At 41.1% G+C, this 18815-nt stretch overlaps 1 protein-coding gene and 1 long non-coding RNA gene across 4 annotated transcripts in view; one reads left to right on the forward strand and one right to left on the reverse strand.

The window, feature by feature from the left end:
* Positions 1-5324: 5324 nt before the first annotated feature.
* RAB3GAP1 (RAB3 GTPase activating protein catalytic subunit 1) overlaps positions 5325-18815 on the reverse strand; it is a 118261-nt gene continuing 104770 nt past the window's right edge. Inside the window, exons 20-25 of one of the 3 annotated variants that reach the window (XM_055108546.2) lie at positions 12963-13059; positions 12763-12866; positions 12513-12628; positions 10919-11021; positions 6858-7062; positions 5325-5873 (exon numbers count right to left, since the gene is read on the reverse strand). In XM_055108546.2, the coding sequence (XP_054964521.1) occupies positions 5848-5873; positions 6858-7062; positions 10919-11021; positions 12513-12628; positions 12763-12866; positions 12963-13059 (651 nt within the window). In that variant the 3' untranslated portion in view covers positions 5325-5847. Of the gene's footprint in view, positions 7063-7893; positions 7915-10918; positions 11022-12512; positions 12629-12762; positions 12867-12962; positions 13060-18815 lie in introns of all 3 variants that reach the window. The other 2 variants (XM_003822808.6, XM_003822807.6) reach the window with 2 other exon arrangements.
* On the forward strand, positions 7062-13674 carry LOC134728692 (uncharacterized). Its single transcript, XR_010109339.1, has 2 exons — positions 7062-7473; positions 10461-13674. It is a non-coding gene; the product is annotated as an uncharacterized LOC134728692 (long non-coding RNA).

Genomic DNA, 18815 nt, shown 5'->3' on the forward strand with positions numbered 1-18815 from the left:
CTTAACATAGATTTTTATTTACCTGTGAGAAAATGATCTGCTCTAAGAGCATATACAATTTGGATATTTGCAGAGGTCTCAGATGAAATCTTCAGTGATGAGGCCACATCTATCCCGGCTCGCTCAAGGATTGTTGGTTGCATTGTTTCCATTACAACCCAGCTGGATCCTTGCTGGGTTCCTGCCAGCAGCTTCCACACACCTGGAGTGGGTCAGCTTTTCCTGCAGGTTTGCTTCTATGCCAGCTCCTGGGAGCAGTTGTCTACCAGGACACACCTGGGGAGCTGATAAACACACAAAAGAAACATGTCTGGCTCCCCAGCCAGATGGCAAGGCCTGAAACCCCTGAGCGTTTTGGACAGGTTTGCTTTACTGATGGGACAGCATTAACCCTGCTAACACCTGTGTTGGGGAAGCCTTCTTACCATGTCCCTCGGTGGCAGGGAGGGAGCCTACACACTTATTCAGGGTAATTTGCTCACCTGGACTAACCCCCAATGGGGATTTCAGCCTCCTACTTGAGTCCCTAAGAGGACAGGCCATTGCTTGTGTTTTTTTCCCCAAAGTAACAACAGGAGTCAAGAAAATCAATGAAGAGTATTCCTAGGCTGCGGAGTCCACTGCTGACAGTGGAAAGCCCTGTGCAGAGACAGCCACTTGCCACTGGGACAGGGCAGGATAGGGCACGTCCCAACCCAGCCTCAGTGGCAACGGAAGCCCTTGGGTGGGACTCAGCCACAGCCACAGCCACAGAGGAGGCTGGGCCTCCCACCGTCGCACTCCCTTCGTGATGTTGTGACTTCAGTCCCAGAATAGTTGAGGACGTTTGGGAAATTCACACTCTAAAAATATTTCATTTTTTCATATAGGCAAGATAACACAGCAGAGTGACAGTGGGTTACTAAGAATGCAGTTCCCTCGTTATGTAACATGGGCAAAAATAGTGTTTTGGGCCAAAATAGGGCTGAGAAAGAAGAATGTGAACAAATAGCATGGACAAGTCATTATTTACTCAAATCGTCCTGTGGCTGGGGGGGGCTTTGGAAGAGCTTTGATGGTGTCCCGTCTGGCCACAGCCGAGGCCACCTTTCTGAAGCAAAGTTTAATGGAAGCAAAGGTGTCTGTAGAGGAGGCTGTTTTAAGGCAAGGCCCTGGCCCAGCACACAGGCAGGCTGGGAGACTCCTGGATGAGTGAGGGACGGAGACTGCCTCCTGGGACACCATCCCATTTTGGGGCACATGCTGAAGAGGAGGGGCCATTCCAGAGCACAGGTCACACAGCGCTCCTGTCATGGGGCTTGTGGGTGGGCTGGTGGCAGGGCCCCAACCCTGAGTGGCTGGGCCATGTCGCCACCCTCTCCGGATGGGGTCCCAAGTTGGGGGTCTTCTGGTTCAGCTGCATCCTTGGCTGCTAAGCTAAGGCCAAGAACGCTCCCTGCAAGAGGGGGGACTTTCCACTTTGGAGGGATCTATCCATGACCACCTGTCAGACATCACAAGCTTCCAGGGGAGGAGCTGGCAGAGAAGTTGTGCTTAGATGAAGTAGCTTGAGTTTGTGCTACAAGAACTAGCCAAGTTCCACTTTTGAGAGCCAAAGAAATGCCAGCGGCAGAGTCCTTGGGCTTCCGGGAGCTAATATTCTCAAACTTAGTCTCATGATGCCAGATGACCGTAAATTAGAGGCCAGAAGATTTAAACACAAGAGTGGGGCCTCTTTTGCCATAGAGGCATCGAGGCATCCATCCATCCAACCATCCATCGATCCACCCACCCACCCCTATCTGTTACAGTGTGCCCAGAAGAGGGGAGCTGGCAGTAGGGGCCAGGACAGTAGACGGGCCACCTGTTGGACTGAGGCAAATTGGCAGCTGCTTCATGACCTTCTCCCCTTCCACATCCTGCCCACCAATGCCTGGCAAGGAGCAGTGCAAGAAACCCAAACCCCACCTGGTTTGGGGCAGAAGTTTTAAGTGCACCCACCCTGCTAGCAAAGGGGTACTGACCTTCCCAGACTGCCCTCGAGGCAGCCCCTTCTCTATTCTTTCCCAGTAAGAAGTATTTGCCTCTCTCTGAATGCATTTGCTCCTCTGCATAGACAGACACAACAGTCGCCTCTTAGTCCTCATCTTACTTGTCATCTCAGTGGCATTTGACACAATTGATCAATTCCCACCCTCTTGAAGTATGTTTTTTCTTAGCTTCTAAGACATCACACGTTTGGTTTTCCTTCTGCCTTAGTAACTATTTCTTCATCTTTTCTGCCAGTCTTTGTCCTCCTCTTCCTTTCTCGCTCAATCCCCAGACCTCTTCTGCTTGGGTGACCTCATACTGTCCATGGCTTAAGTACTATCTATGTTTCCCAATTTATTATATTATAAGCCCTAACCCTTTCCTTAAGCCCCAAACTTATATAGCCAACCGCTTGGGTATTAGTTATCTATTGCTGCATAATAAATTACCCCCAAATTTAGCAGTTTAAAAATAAGCATCTTACACAGTTTCTGAGGGTCAGTCATCTGGGAGTGGCTTAGCTGGTGGTCCAGGCCCAAGGTCCCTCCTGAGGCTGCAGTTACCTGCAGGCCAGGAGGATCCACTTCCAAGCTTACTCATGTGGCTGTTGGCAGGGACCTTCCATTCCGCACCATGTGGGCCTCTCTTTACGAACCAAAATAGAAGTTGCAATGGCTCCTATAACCAACCTTGGGAGTGACATACCAACACTTCCTCCATGTTCTGTTGTTCAGAGACTAACCCTGGTACAATGGGTGTGGGTTTGGGGGACTCCACAGGGTGTGTGAGTTGGAGGCAGGAGGCTGGCCACCACAGCCATCTAATAAACCTCTCAAAATTAACATGGCCCAAGCTCAAATTCATCACTCGCAGCAGCCCCACAACTTGCTCTTCCCTGTCTTCTCCATCGTAGTAAATGACAGCATCATTCACTCAGGTCCCAAACCTTCAAGTCATCCTTGACTCTCAGACCCTCACTGAATCCATTTGTAAATTCTGCACATTCTGCCTTCAAGATCTGTATCAAATCTGATCCCTTTTACCCTCCATGGCTACCACACCAGTCCAGAGTGCTCTCACCTCCCCTCGTCTCACTAGTTTCACTACTTCCACCCCAGCCTCTGCAGTGTATTTTCCACACAGTGGCCAAAGGGATTTTTTTTTTTTTTGAGACAGAGTCTCACTCTGTTGCCCAGGCTGGAGTGCAATGGCATGATCTTGGCTCACTGCAACCTCCACCTTCCAGGTTCAAGCAATTCTCCTGCCTTAGCCTCCAGAGTAGCTGGGACTACAGGCATGCACCACCATGCCCAGCTAATTTTTTTTTTTAACTTTTAGTAGAGACGGGGTTTCACCTTGTTGGCCAGGCTGGTCTCGAACTCCTGACCTCACGTGATCCGCCCGCCTCGGCCTCCCAAAGTGCTGGGATTACAGGCACGAGCCACTGCGCCCAGCCCCAAAGAAATTTTTAAATGTCACATCATGACATTCCCTGGTTCAAACTCTCCAATGGCTTCCCTTCTTAATCAAGAAAACAAATCTCAACTCCTACACCTTTACACATCTGGCCCTTGCACGTGTGCAACTTTCTTTCCTGCCCCTCTTCCCCTCACTCCCCTTCAGCCACAGTGGCCTTCCTTCTGTGTTTCCCATGTGCCGGGTACACTCCTGCCTCAGGCTTTTCATTGGCCAATCCCTGTCTGCAGTCTTCTCCTAGTCATCTATATACAGGACTGCTTCCTCACTTCAGTCTCTGCCCAAGTGTCACTGCCTCGTAAGCCCTCCCTTATCAAACCTCCTAGAAGACAGACTCCCTTCCTAGACCCGCTGCTGACACTTGGTGTCCCACACTGTGAGCTTCCTGAGCACCAGGTCTTCCACGTTCTAGTCACTGCTGTCTCCCTGATGCCTAGAACAGTACCTGGCACATAGCAGGTACTCAATAAACATTTGCTGGACTAATGAATGAAATATAAACATAAATGCTTAGGGTTTTAAAATACCCCAACTTGAAGAAAAATCTGAATTATTACAGTGGTATAGGAATGTATGGGGGTAGGAGGGCCCTGGAGAGGCCATTTCACAAGCATGTGCACCTCTTAGGAGCACGGTCTCAGGCACACAGGTGGATTAAAAAACACATTGCAGTTGTAATTGCCACCTTTCTTCTAAGGAGCAGTTTAGCTCAAGATATACGACAGCCGTATACTTTCTTAGCATCTCCTCTCCTGCCAGAGTGTGGCCTTTCTAAAACCCACCATGTCACTCCCCTGCACAAAACCCTTCAGTGACTCACTACCGCCCCAAAGGCAAAGCCCTAACTAACTTGTAGCTGCGGCTTCCCCCGAACTTCTTGGTCTTGCTTTAGTTCACCTCACCATCTTCATTTCTTGCCCCTTCCCACTCTAGATACCACACTTCAGCCAAATAGAAATGTTGGCTGCCCCCCAAATAGACATTTTCCCTTATTTCTGGGATTTTGCCCATTCCGTTCCTCTGCTTGTAATACGCTTTCTGCCCCCTCCTGTCAGTTACCTTTTGCCCCAACTCTTACCCTAGAGTGGGCTTCTTCACAGTGGCTTCAAGGCTCCTGGCAAGAAGGGAGGGCAAGCCCCAATGTGCAAGGACTTGTCAAGTCTCTGTCTGTTGACCAAAGAAAGACATGGCCGAGACCAGATTGAAGAGGTGGAGAAATATAGCACTTCACAATGAAAATCATGATTTCATTGCACACAGGGCTGGAGGAATGCCTGGTTCTCTGCAAGCCATTTCCCATACGCCCCCCATGCTTTCCCCAGTGCCTACTCAGCTTCTGGTCTCAATCCCAAAATCACACCCTCTGGGGTAATTTTCCTGATCCCCAAAGCCTGGGTGAAGAAACTCCTACAACACTTTATGACATTGCTGCATTTATTACTCCGTACTGCCAATGAATACATGAATGTAGGATTACATTCAATTATTTGTAGGATAAATGCAGGCCCTCCGATCCACACAGCAGAGTTGACTATACTCAACATTTTGTGGCAACGTGGTGTCCATTTTCCCTGTAAGGGAGTGTGTTTTGGTTTCTGTTTTATCTTCATTGCTTGTACTGTACCTGACACAAAGTGGGTACTTAAATATATCTGTGAAATAAATACATAACTATCATAAAAATAAAATGGAGTACTTTAAAAAGGCACAAAGAATGTTCTTGAGACCACTGCCTTGTTAGGCTCAGCAGGCTGCAAACATTAGAGCTGAGACAGCACAAAACCACATGAAATTAGACTGAAATGCCTCAGCGGGAGAAAATGAAAGAAAACGCCACAGAAAGCGACACTTTCCTTTTATTAGATTCACAATACCTTTGTAACGCCCAACCTCTCCTTTGTAGAATTTTTCTTTGTTAGAAAACAGACAAACTCTGTCCTTAGGAACCGTCTTCTACTTGGTACAGCACTGGCCTCAGGCCGCCTGCATCTGCGTGGACCAGTAAGAATGAAGTCCAGCAGCATAGAGAAAAGCATCATAAAGGCTGGGAGGTCATCCCCCAGGGCTTCCCCTACTTCACATACAGAGACGTGTGCATATGTCACACACACACACACATTATATATAGATATGTTGTTTTTTTTTTTACAAAAATAACAGGGTTTGCACAGCTCTATTAATTCTTTAAAATTACACAGGCAAGGTTTATGCTTCAGTATAACCATTTTTACTTTGGATTTAAGTGGGAATTTTAGGCCTAAAAATAAGATTACCAAGCAGAGGCCATCTAGCGACACAGACACAAGACATCTTGAGCTCCATGAAACTAGAAATGTGGTGATGTCATCCTCACACGGGGGGCTACACATCCCCATCGATTATTTTAACTAAAATACAAAAGCAAAATAGTGTGTTAAAATAATCCTCTACTCAATGCATTAGCACATATACCAAATTATACTATCTGCATGACAGTCTCTAGGTACCAAGACTGTATTTTTGCAAGTGCTATTCTCTACTTCATTAAATACAGTACCCAGCCAGCAACCACAAAAAGAGAATGCATGCTGTACAGCAAGAGAAGGGGAGGGAGACGATTTTCAGGGCCATAACTTACATGGCAACCAAAAGAAAAATAAGTAAGACAAATCTCACACGACAGATATAAAACTAATTTGCAGTGACATTTGATATATAGTTTTATCAGAAGTAATACATTTAAGTTACAGTTACATGAAAAAGAGAAACTATGTGAAATTATAGGCTTTCTCCTAGAATATCCAAAATGCTCATCAACAGTTAATTAGTACAAGAAAGATGACCACCAGGTGATTGAATAGACAGAATGTCATGTAGTATTTTAAAAACACAGATTCTGGGACTAGAAGCTACCACCAAAATATCCAGAAATCTGAGTTAACAGGTCCTTTATTTTGCACACTTGCTGCTGATATATAGAACCACGAAGTGTTTGCACAGACCACGAATGCAGCCGCTAGCCTAGAGGCCGGTCACAGAAGAGAATGCGATGAACACCGTCCTGCCAGTGTGAGGACAGAGTGTCTGATGTGTTTGTGTCCCCCCCCACCCCCCCATATACAAAGGCCATCTCTAAGGGCAGAAATCTCTCAACAGCTCAAGCCCATCCTCGCTGCCCCCTCCACGAAACGACACAGCTCAAGCTTGGTGCTGGGAAGTCTTTCCGATGCTGGTTTGATTCCTGATCACCCAACTGGACAGGGCCCTCTCCAGGACCTCCCAGGTTCTCCCTGGTACCTTCCCTCCCTCAGAAGGAGGCAGCACTGTCTCTGAAGCCACCAACGAGTAATGCTAGAAGAATCAGAAGAAGGAAGTATCTGATGAAAAGGCACCTGCAAGTCTAAAGTCCTCTTTGGTGAGAACACTGTACATCCGCTGAGGCAGAGCTTTGGAGTAGGGAGCAGGGCGCGGCACAGTGGTGCGCAAAATGAATTCCCGGCCAGCAGCGGGTGGGAAGTCTGACACGGAGTTCTGCCTTCTTTCCTCTGGGGAGCCCATTCTCTTCAATTCCTCCTCTGGTGGAGTCATAGCTGCAGCCTGGAAAAGAATCAAATGCTAAAGTCAAAAGCAGGTCAAATGCTAAACTCAGATGCTTTTGAAGGACAGATGAATTAACATAATAAAGATATGAAAATGTCCCACGTTACTCAGTAATGCAGTCAGCTATATGTTAAGATTACTCAAAAACCACATAACACAGCAAATGCAAGAAGCTTGAGACACTGCATGAGCAGCCGGGCTGGAGACAGACAGGAGGGATGATGACTGCCAGGCAATCTGCTCTGAAGAGAGAAGGCCATATTTACACATCTGATGAAAAAGGACCTCGGAGCTGTGCTGCTTTCTATGTTTCTTCCAGCAATGACCCAAGTCTACGTCTGACAGCCTCAGTCCAGTAAGGAGCTGTTTTTCTCCAGAGTGAAAAGATGATTTTCATCTTGACTCTGGGTAAGAATTTTTTAATCGATTCTTTTTAAGGTTCACTTGCCAAATTAAAAGTGGGGGCATTGGTCTTGCTTGCTGGGCAGCTAATGTGATGCCGAAGTGATAGAGGCCCATATAGCAATGACCACAAAAGAGAAGTTCGCAATATTAAAGGCATCTATTTTTTCCTTGAAATGACATAAAATGCATGTTCATTTACAGCCTACAATTTTAATTCTGATTACTGTACTTTTTTTAATACCATCAGTTTGGGAAAAAAAATTGTTTTGGCAATGGAAACATGAAATCATGTTGCGCTAAACATCAGCAAGGTAGGTAAGCCAAATCCAGACTGTGAGAGAGGTGGTTAGTGTTAATGACCTTATGAAATTAGAGGGATGGGAAGGAACAAGGAACTATGAGGGGCAAAGGCTATTTTGTTACCTCATCAGAAGATTCAGTCAGCTTGAGAAGGGGTAAGAAAAGAAACAGTGATGAAAGGGAAACAAGCAAGATGGTTTAAATAGGGCTAGACAAGGGAGTTCAGGATTATTTCAAAGACAGTATGCATTACATTATGGAACATGATCCTAAAGAATATTCAAGACAAAGTCACACCAAACACAGCACACCCAGCTGTCAACTACAGCAGACATCTACTACTACTCATGCATCCATGGCTCAACAGGTGAAATATGATGTCATTTAATGGGAGAAATGACCAACAAAAACCTAGCTCTTTTACTGGGAATTATGATGCAAAAAAAAAAAAAAAACAGTGTTCATGGCTTGAAAAATAGAATTTAGGAATAGGTGCCTAAGAGTTATTCAATCTAGCAAGTCTGAAGCGAAATCCAGTCAGTCATTTATTTGCTGAATTCCATTTAAGTATGTACATACCAGAGATACCTATAATCATGATAAGGCTTATTACTATTTATAATTTTAAAGAAAAGTTATAAATATATAGAATTACTATAAGCTATAAAAACACCAAGTGAAATTACATCACAACTTTTTAAAAAAATGTGTTAAAATCTTGACTAATTAGTAAAATTGATATAAAGTATCAGCTAATGAAAAGAAAAGTTACATGAATAAATTCTAACAGTTTACTTCAGCCAGACATTTAAGAACTGAGTTTAAAAATGTACCAACCAGATGCTTGTTATATGTATTACACAGTCTACCAATTCCCTAAAAACATTCACTACAAGGTCTGAAAACTTTAAAATCTTTTCTTAAATGACATAATGTAGATGGATGTACAATTTCAGTAGCCATTAAGGGGGTTAGCTATACAATGAGGCTACTGAAAGATGATATACTATGTTCCTGTATTTAGTGATTTTGAAAGATATCTTAAGTATATTAAGTGGAAAACAAGAATAATGAAGTAATTATATAATATAACCCTACTTTTAAAATTATATATACATATGTATATACTAGATGTTAAATCATCAATGGGTAGTGAGATTATGTGATTAATATTTTCTTATAATTTTCTAGGCCAGGTGTGAAATAATCTCAGCACTTTGGGAGGTTAAGGAAGGAGAATTGCTTGAAACCAGGAGTTCTAGATAAGCCTGGGCAACAAAGTGAGACCCCGTCCCTACAAAAAATATAAAAATTAACTGGGCATGGTGGTGCATGCCTGTGGCTCCAGCTTCTTGGGAGGTTGAAGCAAGAGGATTGCTTAAACCTAGGAGTTCAAGGCTGCAGTGAGTTATGATCTTGCCACTGTACTCCAGCCTGGACCACAGAGTGAGACCCTCTCTTTAAAAAATGAATAAGTAAATATAAAAGTTCCTATATTGTCAAAGTTTTACTTGCAGTCAGTAGAGGGGGTAAGGAGGTTATTTCTATTTTGGGGAAAATAATTTTGCTTAGTTATCTAAAATAAGTAACAATCTCAGGACTAAAAATATAAATACTTCACATTTTAAATCCTCTTAACACATAACTTTTTTTTTTTTTTTTTTTTTTTTGAGATGGAGTTTTATCGCCCAGGCCGGAGTGCAGTGGCATGATCTCAGCTCACTGTAACCTCTGCCTCTCGGGTTCAAGTGATTCTCCTGCCTCAGCCTCCCAAGTAGCTGAGATTACAGGTGCTCACCACCACGCCCAGCTAATTTTTGTATTTTTAGTAGAGAAAGGGTTTCACCACATTGGCCAGGCTGGTCTTGAACTCCTGACCTCAGGTGATCCACCCACCTCAGCCTCCCAAAGTGCTGGGATTACAGGCGTGAGCCACCGCACCCAGCCAACATGTCACTTTTTAAAAATGATCAAAGAGGAAAGAATTTTTGCAATATGAGGAACATTCATATTGGTAGCTAACAAGGAAATGTGCTTGTAAGCTTCTGGGTAGTGAACTGGATAGATATTATCAGATGTGGAACCAAACTCGGTTCTTGTTTTCATGCCAGAGAGAAAAACAAAATAAATCAAAGCAAGCATCTATTGTTTGCTAGAAGTCTAATTTATAAGGAAATAAATATTTGGTTATTAATTTGAAATTCTGAGGTTTAGGGAGCTGCCCCATAAACAAACTCACATTTTAGCTCTTGCTAAGAATTCCTATCAGTGTATTTGGCTATGAATTTGAATATATTAACTAGTTGTACTCCAGACCAACTCTACAGGGATTATCCAGTTGTTATTCCACGTGTAGACACATAGAAATTCTTTTTCTTATTTGTTTCGGAAAATTACACTCTCAAAACTGGGTCATTCTAGTGTAATCACAGTGCCATATAAGGGGAAGCGTGTAATTAGTGCACATAACGCCTTTATCAGAATCCCTAATATTAATGAGCCCTGAACTGAGAATTATCTGTGGGATGCCAGAGCCCTTAGCCAGTAACCAAGATACAATATAATTTTAAAATATTTACTTTCACTACTAGAGGTAATGGTTATGATAATTTTTCAAACTGGGCTTTCTTTCTGTGCTGAAATCTGTTTCCATAGCCCTAAAAATCTGAAGTTTTCCTCTTCTTTTCTAGGAAACCTCAAAGGTAGATCTCCTCACCATTACAAGAACAATTATATTTATAATTCAAGCTGAGTTGTGACTCCACTTTGCCCTACATGGGGTTTAAAGATGGTAAAACTGAACTCCATTCTCATTTGAAAGTACCTGTGAGTAAACATTTTTTCCCACAGCACAGCACTGGCCATTGCTAACTGACTCCCTGCCAGCTTCTATAACAATGGATTTTGGACTCTTCTAATTTTTAAAATTTAGGTCCTAGAATATACTTATCATTTTAATTCAACATGTAGGAAATCAAATGGATTTCGAAGACTCAGAAGTCATTGTTTCTTCAGTGTTCAAACCCAATGCCCAGACTTACACTCAGGTGACATGAGTGTGATCAGCCACGTGTGGGAACTAAAACAGCCTCTTCCCAAGTAGAGGTTTGGAGAGATTATGATGGAGTCAATAATGACTCTCACATACCCTCTGGGCATTCACAAACAGCTTGTGAATGATCCTGCCAGCATGTCCTCTTCCTGCACCGGTGACTAACACTTCAGGCTGCTCCAGCAGGCAACTCACAAACCTAGGAGACAGAGACAGGCAATGAAAGGGTGGAAAGTGAGCTGTCCAGGCCACTGGGCGTCCATCCTCCCACAGGAGGTTTGTGGACAAATCCTCAAGCTGATGCTGGCTAAACCCAACAAGGTTGGAGTGAAATTTTACAGCAAGATAAGATTGACATTTGGAATTATTATCGACTTAACTGACAATCTTCCTGCTTTTTCACCTGTGCTCATAAAAAATGTTTAAAGCCTATCTCTGTCAAAGTGTAAGAAAAAATATTCAGTCTGTTTTTTTCAGACTAGAAGCTTAGAAAATGCTACAGTTAATAAAAGATGAAAAAAAATTTGTATAATATAAACCAAGTTATATTTATCCAATAAAAGCAATGATCCATATTTGTTTTTGTTTTTTTTAAGGGGTATGTGTCTGTGTGTGCACGCACACGTGCACATATGCTTAAAATACTTGTGTTGGGCAAAGTCGCAATTGTAAACTGTGCCATTAGATGCTGGAAACACTGAACTTCCAAGTATGTCACAGATAACGTATGGTGGAACTAACAGAGTTGAAGGCACAAAGCCACCAAGCCTGCAACACCTGCTCACTAATTCATACTCTACTATTTTAGAAACGAGTCCCTTGATTAGAGCTTATTCTTCTCATTTAAAAGGAAGACATTTTCAAGAGCAATGCAGTGTGGGAGAAAACTTCACCTAACAAAAGACATAAAATTCAAACACGAACTTGTTAAAAGACAGCAAATGCCTTGCCATATAATATTAATTATTTAGCATCAATAATGCCATTTATCATGGAAAGGCTAATGAAAATTTTTAAATGATGACAAATTTAAGCCACTGAACAAGCTAATTTGTGAACACTTTATCACACATTAAAACAATATTGTCCTTCCAAATAACATGGGCAAAAAATGAACAGGGCCTCACACTGATCTAAGCTCCATTGGTAATGGTGCCGAGTCTCATAAAGAGAATGCCCCAATCATTTGCTTCATCTGAGAAAAGCCATCTGGTCAATCTTTGAAACATAATCGCAAGGCACATAGGATGTGCACCTTTGCTATCACAAATCTTGTTTAAAATAAACAACTAGGAACAGTAAGCAGAAATGGTTTCAGCACCTGCACCCTGTGGTCAAGGAATAGTAACAGCTGAAAACAAAGTTTTGGGGCAGGGTGAGCAACACAGTTAACAGCTCCTCCACAAGAAATTCCAGACACCACATCTCCAAGAGCAAACCAAGGAATCCCTAGAAAAGGAGGCTCTGGGAGACTGTTTCTAAAAGTGGGAAGAATGGAAACACCTGGTAGAGACTCAGAAATACGGGAGAGGTCAAATGCTATGATAATTATTTCTGTCTCTAGACAATGCTTGTTTCAAATAATATATGATTACCACAAAAGAGTCTTAATATCCTATTACAATTTTTCTTAAGAGAGTGGTGGCTTTTCCTACTGCAGACAAAACTGAATTAGCCAAATAGCAATTACCTTTCAAGATCTTCCTTTTCCTCCTCCTGTTCACATTTCTCAGTTCCAAACTTGGCTTTTAGTGACCGAGCTCTGGCAATGAGAGCTTCCACATTAGTAATCTGGTGAATGATTTCCTGGCAGTAGAAAAGGAAGAGGCATACATTGGGAGATGGCAAAAAAGCAAAGCCCTTTGAAAACGCATCTTAAAAATTATTTTTGCCAACTGAGGAGAACACTTGGCAAGATTCTAACACTACATCAAACTTACTTCCAATTTCTTGTCTTCTGGATTGGGGAAGTGCAAAACTTTACTGGAATGGGATATTATCTGCTTTATGATCTTCTTAACTGAAGAAATGTTTTCGAGACTTTCTATTTTAGAAAAGATTGAAGCCAGCATTAAATAAATTAGGCAAAATAGACTTTCACTTTGGAAATGACTAATGACTAGTTAAATATGACATTTACCTTCTTCCTTTACCTTGAGTACAGCTGCATGAATCACACAAGGTAACAGGTGCCGAGCAAGGTCTGCAGGTTTCTGGATTGCCAGATAGTGCAGCACCTGAAGGAGGTGCAGCGCACACAAATGATCAGCGCAGGTGTCAAAGGATGAAGCAGCCACTTACAGAAGTGCAAATCCTCAGCCACTCATCTTAATCCTTAACAAGACAGCACTCCAGGTAGGCAGCCACGACCCCAAAGGTGAGGATAATGTTACTGAAAGCACCTAAGAACTTCAATCTTTAATAATTATAAATATTCTATTTTTTTCTGCTTTCTTATGTAATACACGCAAATAAGGAAAATACAAAGAAAATAAAAACTACCGACTGATTACAATACCAAGAGAAAACAACCATTGACAGTGGAGCATTTTCATTTTAAGACACAGAATACACGTACTAAGGGCACTAATATTAAATATGTAAAATACTGCCTTTTAACCTGCTTTTCTCACTTAATATTTCTAAACATTGTTAGTGACTTCCGACACATTTTTTGGTTTTAGTTGTTTTGGTTTATTTTTTTTCCAATTCTTATTATAAGAATACAGAGAAGTATGTACAAAACATGGACCCTACCTTTAGGCTCCTTATTCAACAGTAAAGATAAAAGAAGTATAACCCTATAAATATGTACAATTCTTTTACATCAATAAAAATTTTAAGAAGTATAATCTCATAATGTGAGTCTGACTGATAAATGCTCATGGATTTCAAAATTTTAAAAAAAATACAGGTGATGCAGAAATTTTCCTGAAATCCTACTTCCCCAAAACCACATTTTCGTGTTTATCCTCTCAAACTACTTGTATGTCCATTTAAACACAAAAATGTAGATGCATATGTAATTTCTTAACAAAAATTAATAACTTACATACTGTTTTATTATTTGCTTTATTTAATGACTTGTGGTGGACTTTTTTTTGGCTTAGAGAGTTTTGTCTGATTTGAAACTTTTTTTAAATTAAGAAATATACATACTAGAGTATTAGAAATAGTTTAAAGAAAACACCAGCTTAGGAAACAGAATGTTACCAGGCTTTTCGAAGTCCTCCTGTGTACCCTCCATCCCCAGAATTAACTACAAATCATTCTTTTGCTTTTCTTTATGGTTTTTTTCACATATGTAGCCTTAAATAATATATTGTTTACTTTTGTCTAGTTTTAACCTTTATATTAATGGAGTGTTTCTGTTTATAGCCCTCAGTGACTTGCTTTTTTTCATTCAGTATTTTGATATTCGTATACCATTCCAATATGCTATAGTTTCCTCATTTTCACTGCTGTATTAAAATGTTCCTACACTAATAGTAGTGGATAGCTCCTCAGTTTTTGGCTATTACAAATGATGCTCCTATTACATTATTGCACATATTTCCTGGTGCAAATGGGACATGTACAGCAATTACTTTAGGATATATACCTAACAATTGAACTAGGAAATGTACAACATAATTATCCTACAAAGTGTTTCAACAGATTTACATTCTTATCTAGAGTAATGAGTTCCCTCTGTTGTACATCCTTGCTAATACCCACCTTTCTGAATTTTGTTTTCCCCTGATTCACAGAAAAACAAATTTGCAGGAATAACATGAAATATGTGATTCCCCTTTACCTGGATTCACATATGACCTGTCTCCCTCCTCTGTTCTGGATCCCTTGCATCTTTCTCTGCTTTCATGTGTGTACATACTATAGACATAAACTTGTTTCGAATAATTTCAGAATAAGTCGCATACTCATGTCCCTTATCCCAAAATATCTGTATTTCCTAAAATTAAAAATATTTTATTATATAATCAAAATGCAAATGATTCTGATTATATACAATAAATTTAACACTGATAAAAATAATTGTAATCTAACCTACTATCTTTATTGCAGTTTTGTCAACTGATCCCATATGTGTCTTTTTTTTTTTTTTTTTTTTGAGACAGGGTCTTTCTCTGTTGCCCAGACTGGAGTGCAGTGGTGCGATCTTGGCTCCCCACAACCTCTGCCTCCCAGGCTCAAGCGATTCTCCTGCCTCAGCCTCCTGATTAGCTAAGACTACAGGCACATGGCCACTACTGCCCGGCCAATTTTTGTATTTTTAGTAAAGACGGAGTTTCACTATGTTGGCCAGGCTGGTCTCGAACTCCTGACCTCAAATTATCCACCTACCTCAACCTCCCAAAGTGCTGAGATTACAGGCATGAGCCACCGCGCCCGGCCGCAAAATGTGTCTTTTATGACCCTTTCCCTCAACCACTACAAGTCTTGGTAAGGATCATCCATTGCCTTTAGTTATCATAGCTCTTTAATCTCAACTAATCTGGAACAGCTTTTCACTCTGTCTTTTATAACATTGGCATTTTGAGTATAGTTTCCTCTTCCTCCCTACTTTTTGGCTAACTAAAATTCCATACTGTATTCGGATTTCCTTAGTTTCTAAAAATTGAGTTATAACTCACATACCATAAAATGCACCACTTCAAAATGAATAACTTCAGTGGTTTTTAGCATATTTGCAAGGTTATGTTACCATCACCATTATCTAATTCCAGAATATTTTCTTTCATCTCCCCCAAAAGAAACCCAGTACCCCAAAGCAGCCACTCCTGATTTCCCCCATTCCCAATCTCCACTGCTGCCAACTACTAATCTAACTTACTGTCTCTATGGACTTGCCTATTCTGGTCCTTTCATATAAATGGAACGACGCAACATGCAGCCCATTGTTTTCTGGCTGCTTTCACTGAGCGTAATATTTTCAAGATTCACCCATGTTGTAACACATATCAGTGCTTCATTCCTTTTTACGGCTGAATAATACTCCATTGCATGGACAGACCATATTTGTCTTATCTGTTCATCACTGACAGACATTTGGGTTTGTTCCATTTTTTGGCTGTCATGAATAATGCTGTCAGCATGTATGTATGTATGTGGTTTCCTTAGTTTTTATCTAATGTCATTTTCCTGTTCCAGGATCCCCTTCAAGATACCACATTATGTTTAGCTGTCATGTTTCTAGGCTCCCTTGGCTGTGACATTTCTCAGCTTTCATTGTTTTTACTGACCTTGACAGTTTTGAGTTCTGGTCAAGTATTTCATAAAAACTCCCTCAATTATGGTTTATCTGATGTTTTCCTCATGATTAAGCTGAGTTATGTATTTCTGGGAGGAAGACCAGAGAGGTAAAGTGCCACTGTCATCACATCATGTCAGGAGTACATACCGCCAGTATGGCTTAGCCTGTGGATGTTAACCTTCACCACCTGGCTGAGACAGTGTCAGTCGGGCTGCTGCACTGTAACATCACTCCTTTTCCCTCTCTGTGCACTGTACTCTCTGGCAGGAACACACTATGTGCAGCACACACTTACAGAGTGGGAATTAGCTTCACCTCCTTGAGGGTGGAGTATTTATATACATTTAGAATTCTGCACAGGGGATTTGTCTCTTCTATCCCATTAATTTATATATCCAATCAATTATTTATACCAGTATGAACTCAAGGATATTTATTTTGTACTCTGAGTTACAATCCAATATTATTTTATTTTGGTGTTCAAATTGTTCCAGTCTTGGCCAGCTGGGAACTCTTTCAGTTGGCTCCTGTGTCTTTAATATGCCCCCAAACTTCTGCAAATTTTTCTTTTTTCAAAATCTTTTTAAAATAGAATGTTCCTCATTTTGGGTTCATCTAATGTTCCCTCACAATTAGACTAAGATTTTACATTCCTGAACCAAATGGCATGTTAAGTGGTGTTGGGTCCATCAGAGTATCATAGCCCAATGTGTACGATCTCCATTTACTCCTCATTGGTGATGTTAATTTGGAGATACTGTCCTATTTCTCCACTTTCCTTGCAATGCAGAAGCACTCTATAGAGAAACACTTAAAAATCATGCAAGATGATGCTCTTCAATTTTCCACCTAGACTTAATATTCATGATTCTTGGTGAACCAATCCTTACTATGAACATGGTTGCAAAATGAAGACTTCCAACTCCAACATATCCTCTACATTTACCACTCATCTTTGCTCTGTAGGAAATGACTTCCCCTTTCCCCTAGTTGTTTATCCATTAATTATCAATATGGTTCCAAGAATTCCTATTTTTTCCAACGGTTTATAATCATTCCTGTCCTTAAATATTTACAACTCAAAATTGTCCCAGATTTGGCCAATGTGAGTCCTTTCAAGTTAGCTCTCTATGAAATGCCCCCATCTTTTTTTAAAGCACTTCCTTACTGTCGAGCAATCCAGGATGTTCCAGGTTCATCTTGTACCTTCCTTGCCTCAATCTTGAAATCAGTCATTTTTCTGAGGAAAGCATGGTTACTAAAAGTAAATGTCTAAAAAAAGGAATGTGTAAAAAAAATCAAGCTATGTGTGCTCACTGCTATGAGGGTGTCAGTGCTTCTAGACTCTTTCAGAAGAAAGCCAGGGAATGTTTGCTTGTGTATATACATATACACAAATAGTTACTATGTCCATACCCACATACCTATCCATATTTTAAAAACTCGTAAGTCCACACCAATACCTCCAATTCCAATTCATTGCCACTGGGTTCTTCCTTGCCTTCCTTTATTTCATATTTGCATCTCACTTCCACAGTAAGAAATTCTGGCTTCCAACACCACCAACATATTTAGTTACTCACTTCACCCAACCAATAATACATCTAGAAGAGTTTCACAATTGCTGTACCCGTATCATTACAAAAACCAAGCTTAGATAATAATAGGGTTCAAGATTGTTTTTTTTTTTTTTTTTTTTTTTTTTGAGATGGATTCTCACTCTGTCACCCAGGCTGGAGTGCAGTGACGTGATCTCGGCTCACTGCAACCTCTGCCTCCCAGGTTCAAGCAATTCTCCTGCCTCAGCCTCTTGAGTAGCTGGGATTACAGACGTGTGCTACCACCCCCAGCTAATTTTTGTATTTTTAGTAGAGATGGGGTTTCACCACATTAGTCAGGCTGGTCTCGAACTCCTGACCTCAGGTGATCTTGCCTCGGCCTCTCAAAGTGCTAAGATTACAGGCATGAGCCACCGGCGCCTGGCCTCAAGATTTTTTTTGCAGTCCCATCCCCCACCACAACTGACAGTATACAGTCAAACACATTTGATGTGTCGATAAATCACTTGGATTAGATTTTCCATCCTCCCTTCACCAATCCCCGTTGGTGTGGTTATGTTACTCATTTAAAATACAGCTGGATTAATGTATCTCAACTTGCTTTCAGGTTTATTTTTCCTCTTTCCATTCTTGTTATTTTTTGGAATAAGTAAAGCATAGGCTAGCACAGTGGCTCACACTTGTAATCCCAACACTTTCGGAAGATGAGGCAGGAGAATTGCTTCAGGCCAGGAGTTTGAGATCAGCCTGAGCAACACAGTGAGATCTAATCTCTATAAAAAATTAAGAAAAATAATTAGTTGGGCATCATGGTGTTCACCTGTAGTCCTAGCTACTAGGGAAACTGGGCCAGGAGAATCACTTGAGCCTAGGAGTTTGAGGGCTATCTTTCTGTTGTTCAAGTGTGTTTTTGAGGAGCGTTTTGTTTTCTTCATTAAGATTTCAAATATTTTCTGTTAAGTATTTTACTTTCCCCTTATAATGAAAATTATATTTAGATCTTCTAAATGGTTATTAGTGTATATGAATGCTACTGATTACTGTATGTTAACTATATATCATGCTGCCTTCCTGGATTCTTTTGTTTTTATTAGTTTTAACATTGACTTTTTGAATTTTTCCAAGTATAGAGTCATATCACTGCAAACAGAGTTCTTCTTTCAACTCCCATGCCTCTGCT

Source organism: Pan paniscus, chromosome 13, assembly GCF_029289425.2.
Source record: "Pan paniscus chromosome 13, NHGRI_mPanPan1-v2.0_pri, whole genome shotgun sequence".
Lineage (NCBI taxonomy): Eukaryota > Metazoa > Chordata > Mammalia > Primates > Hominidae > Pan > Pan paniscus.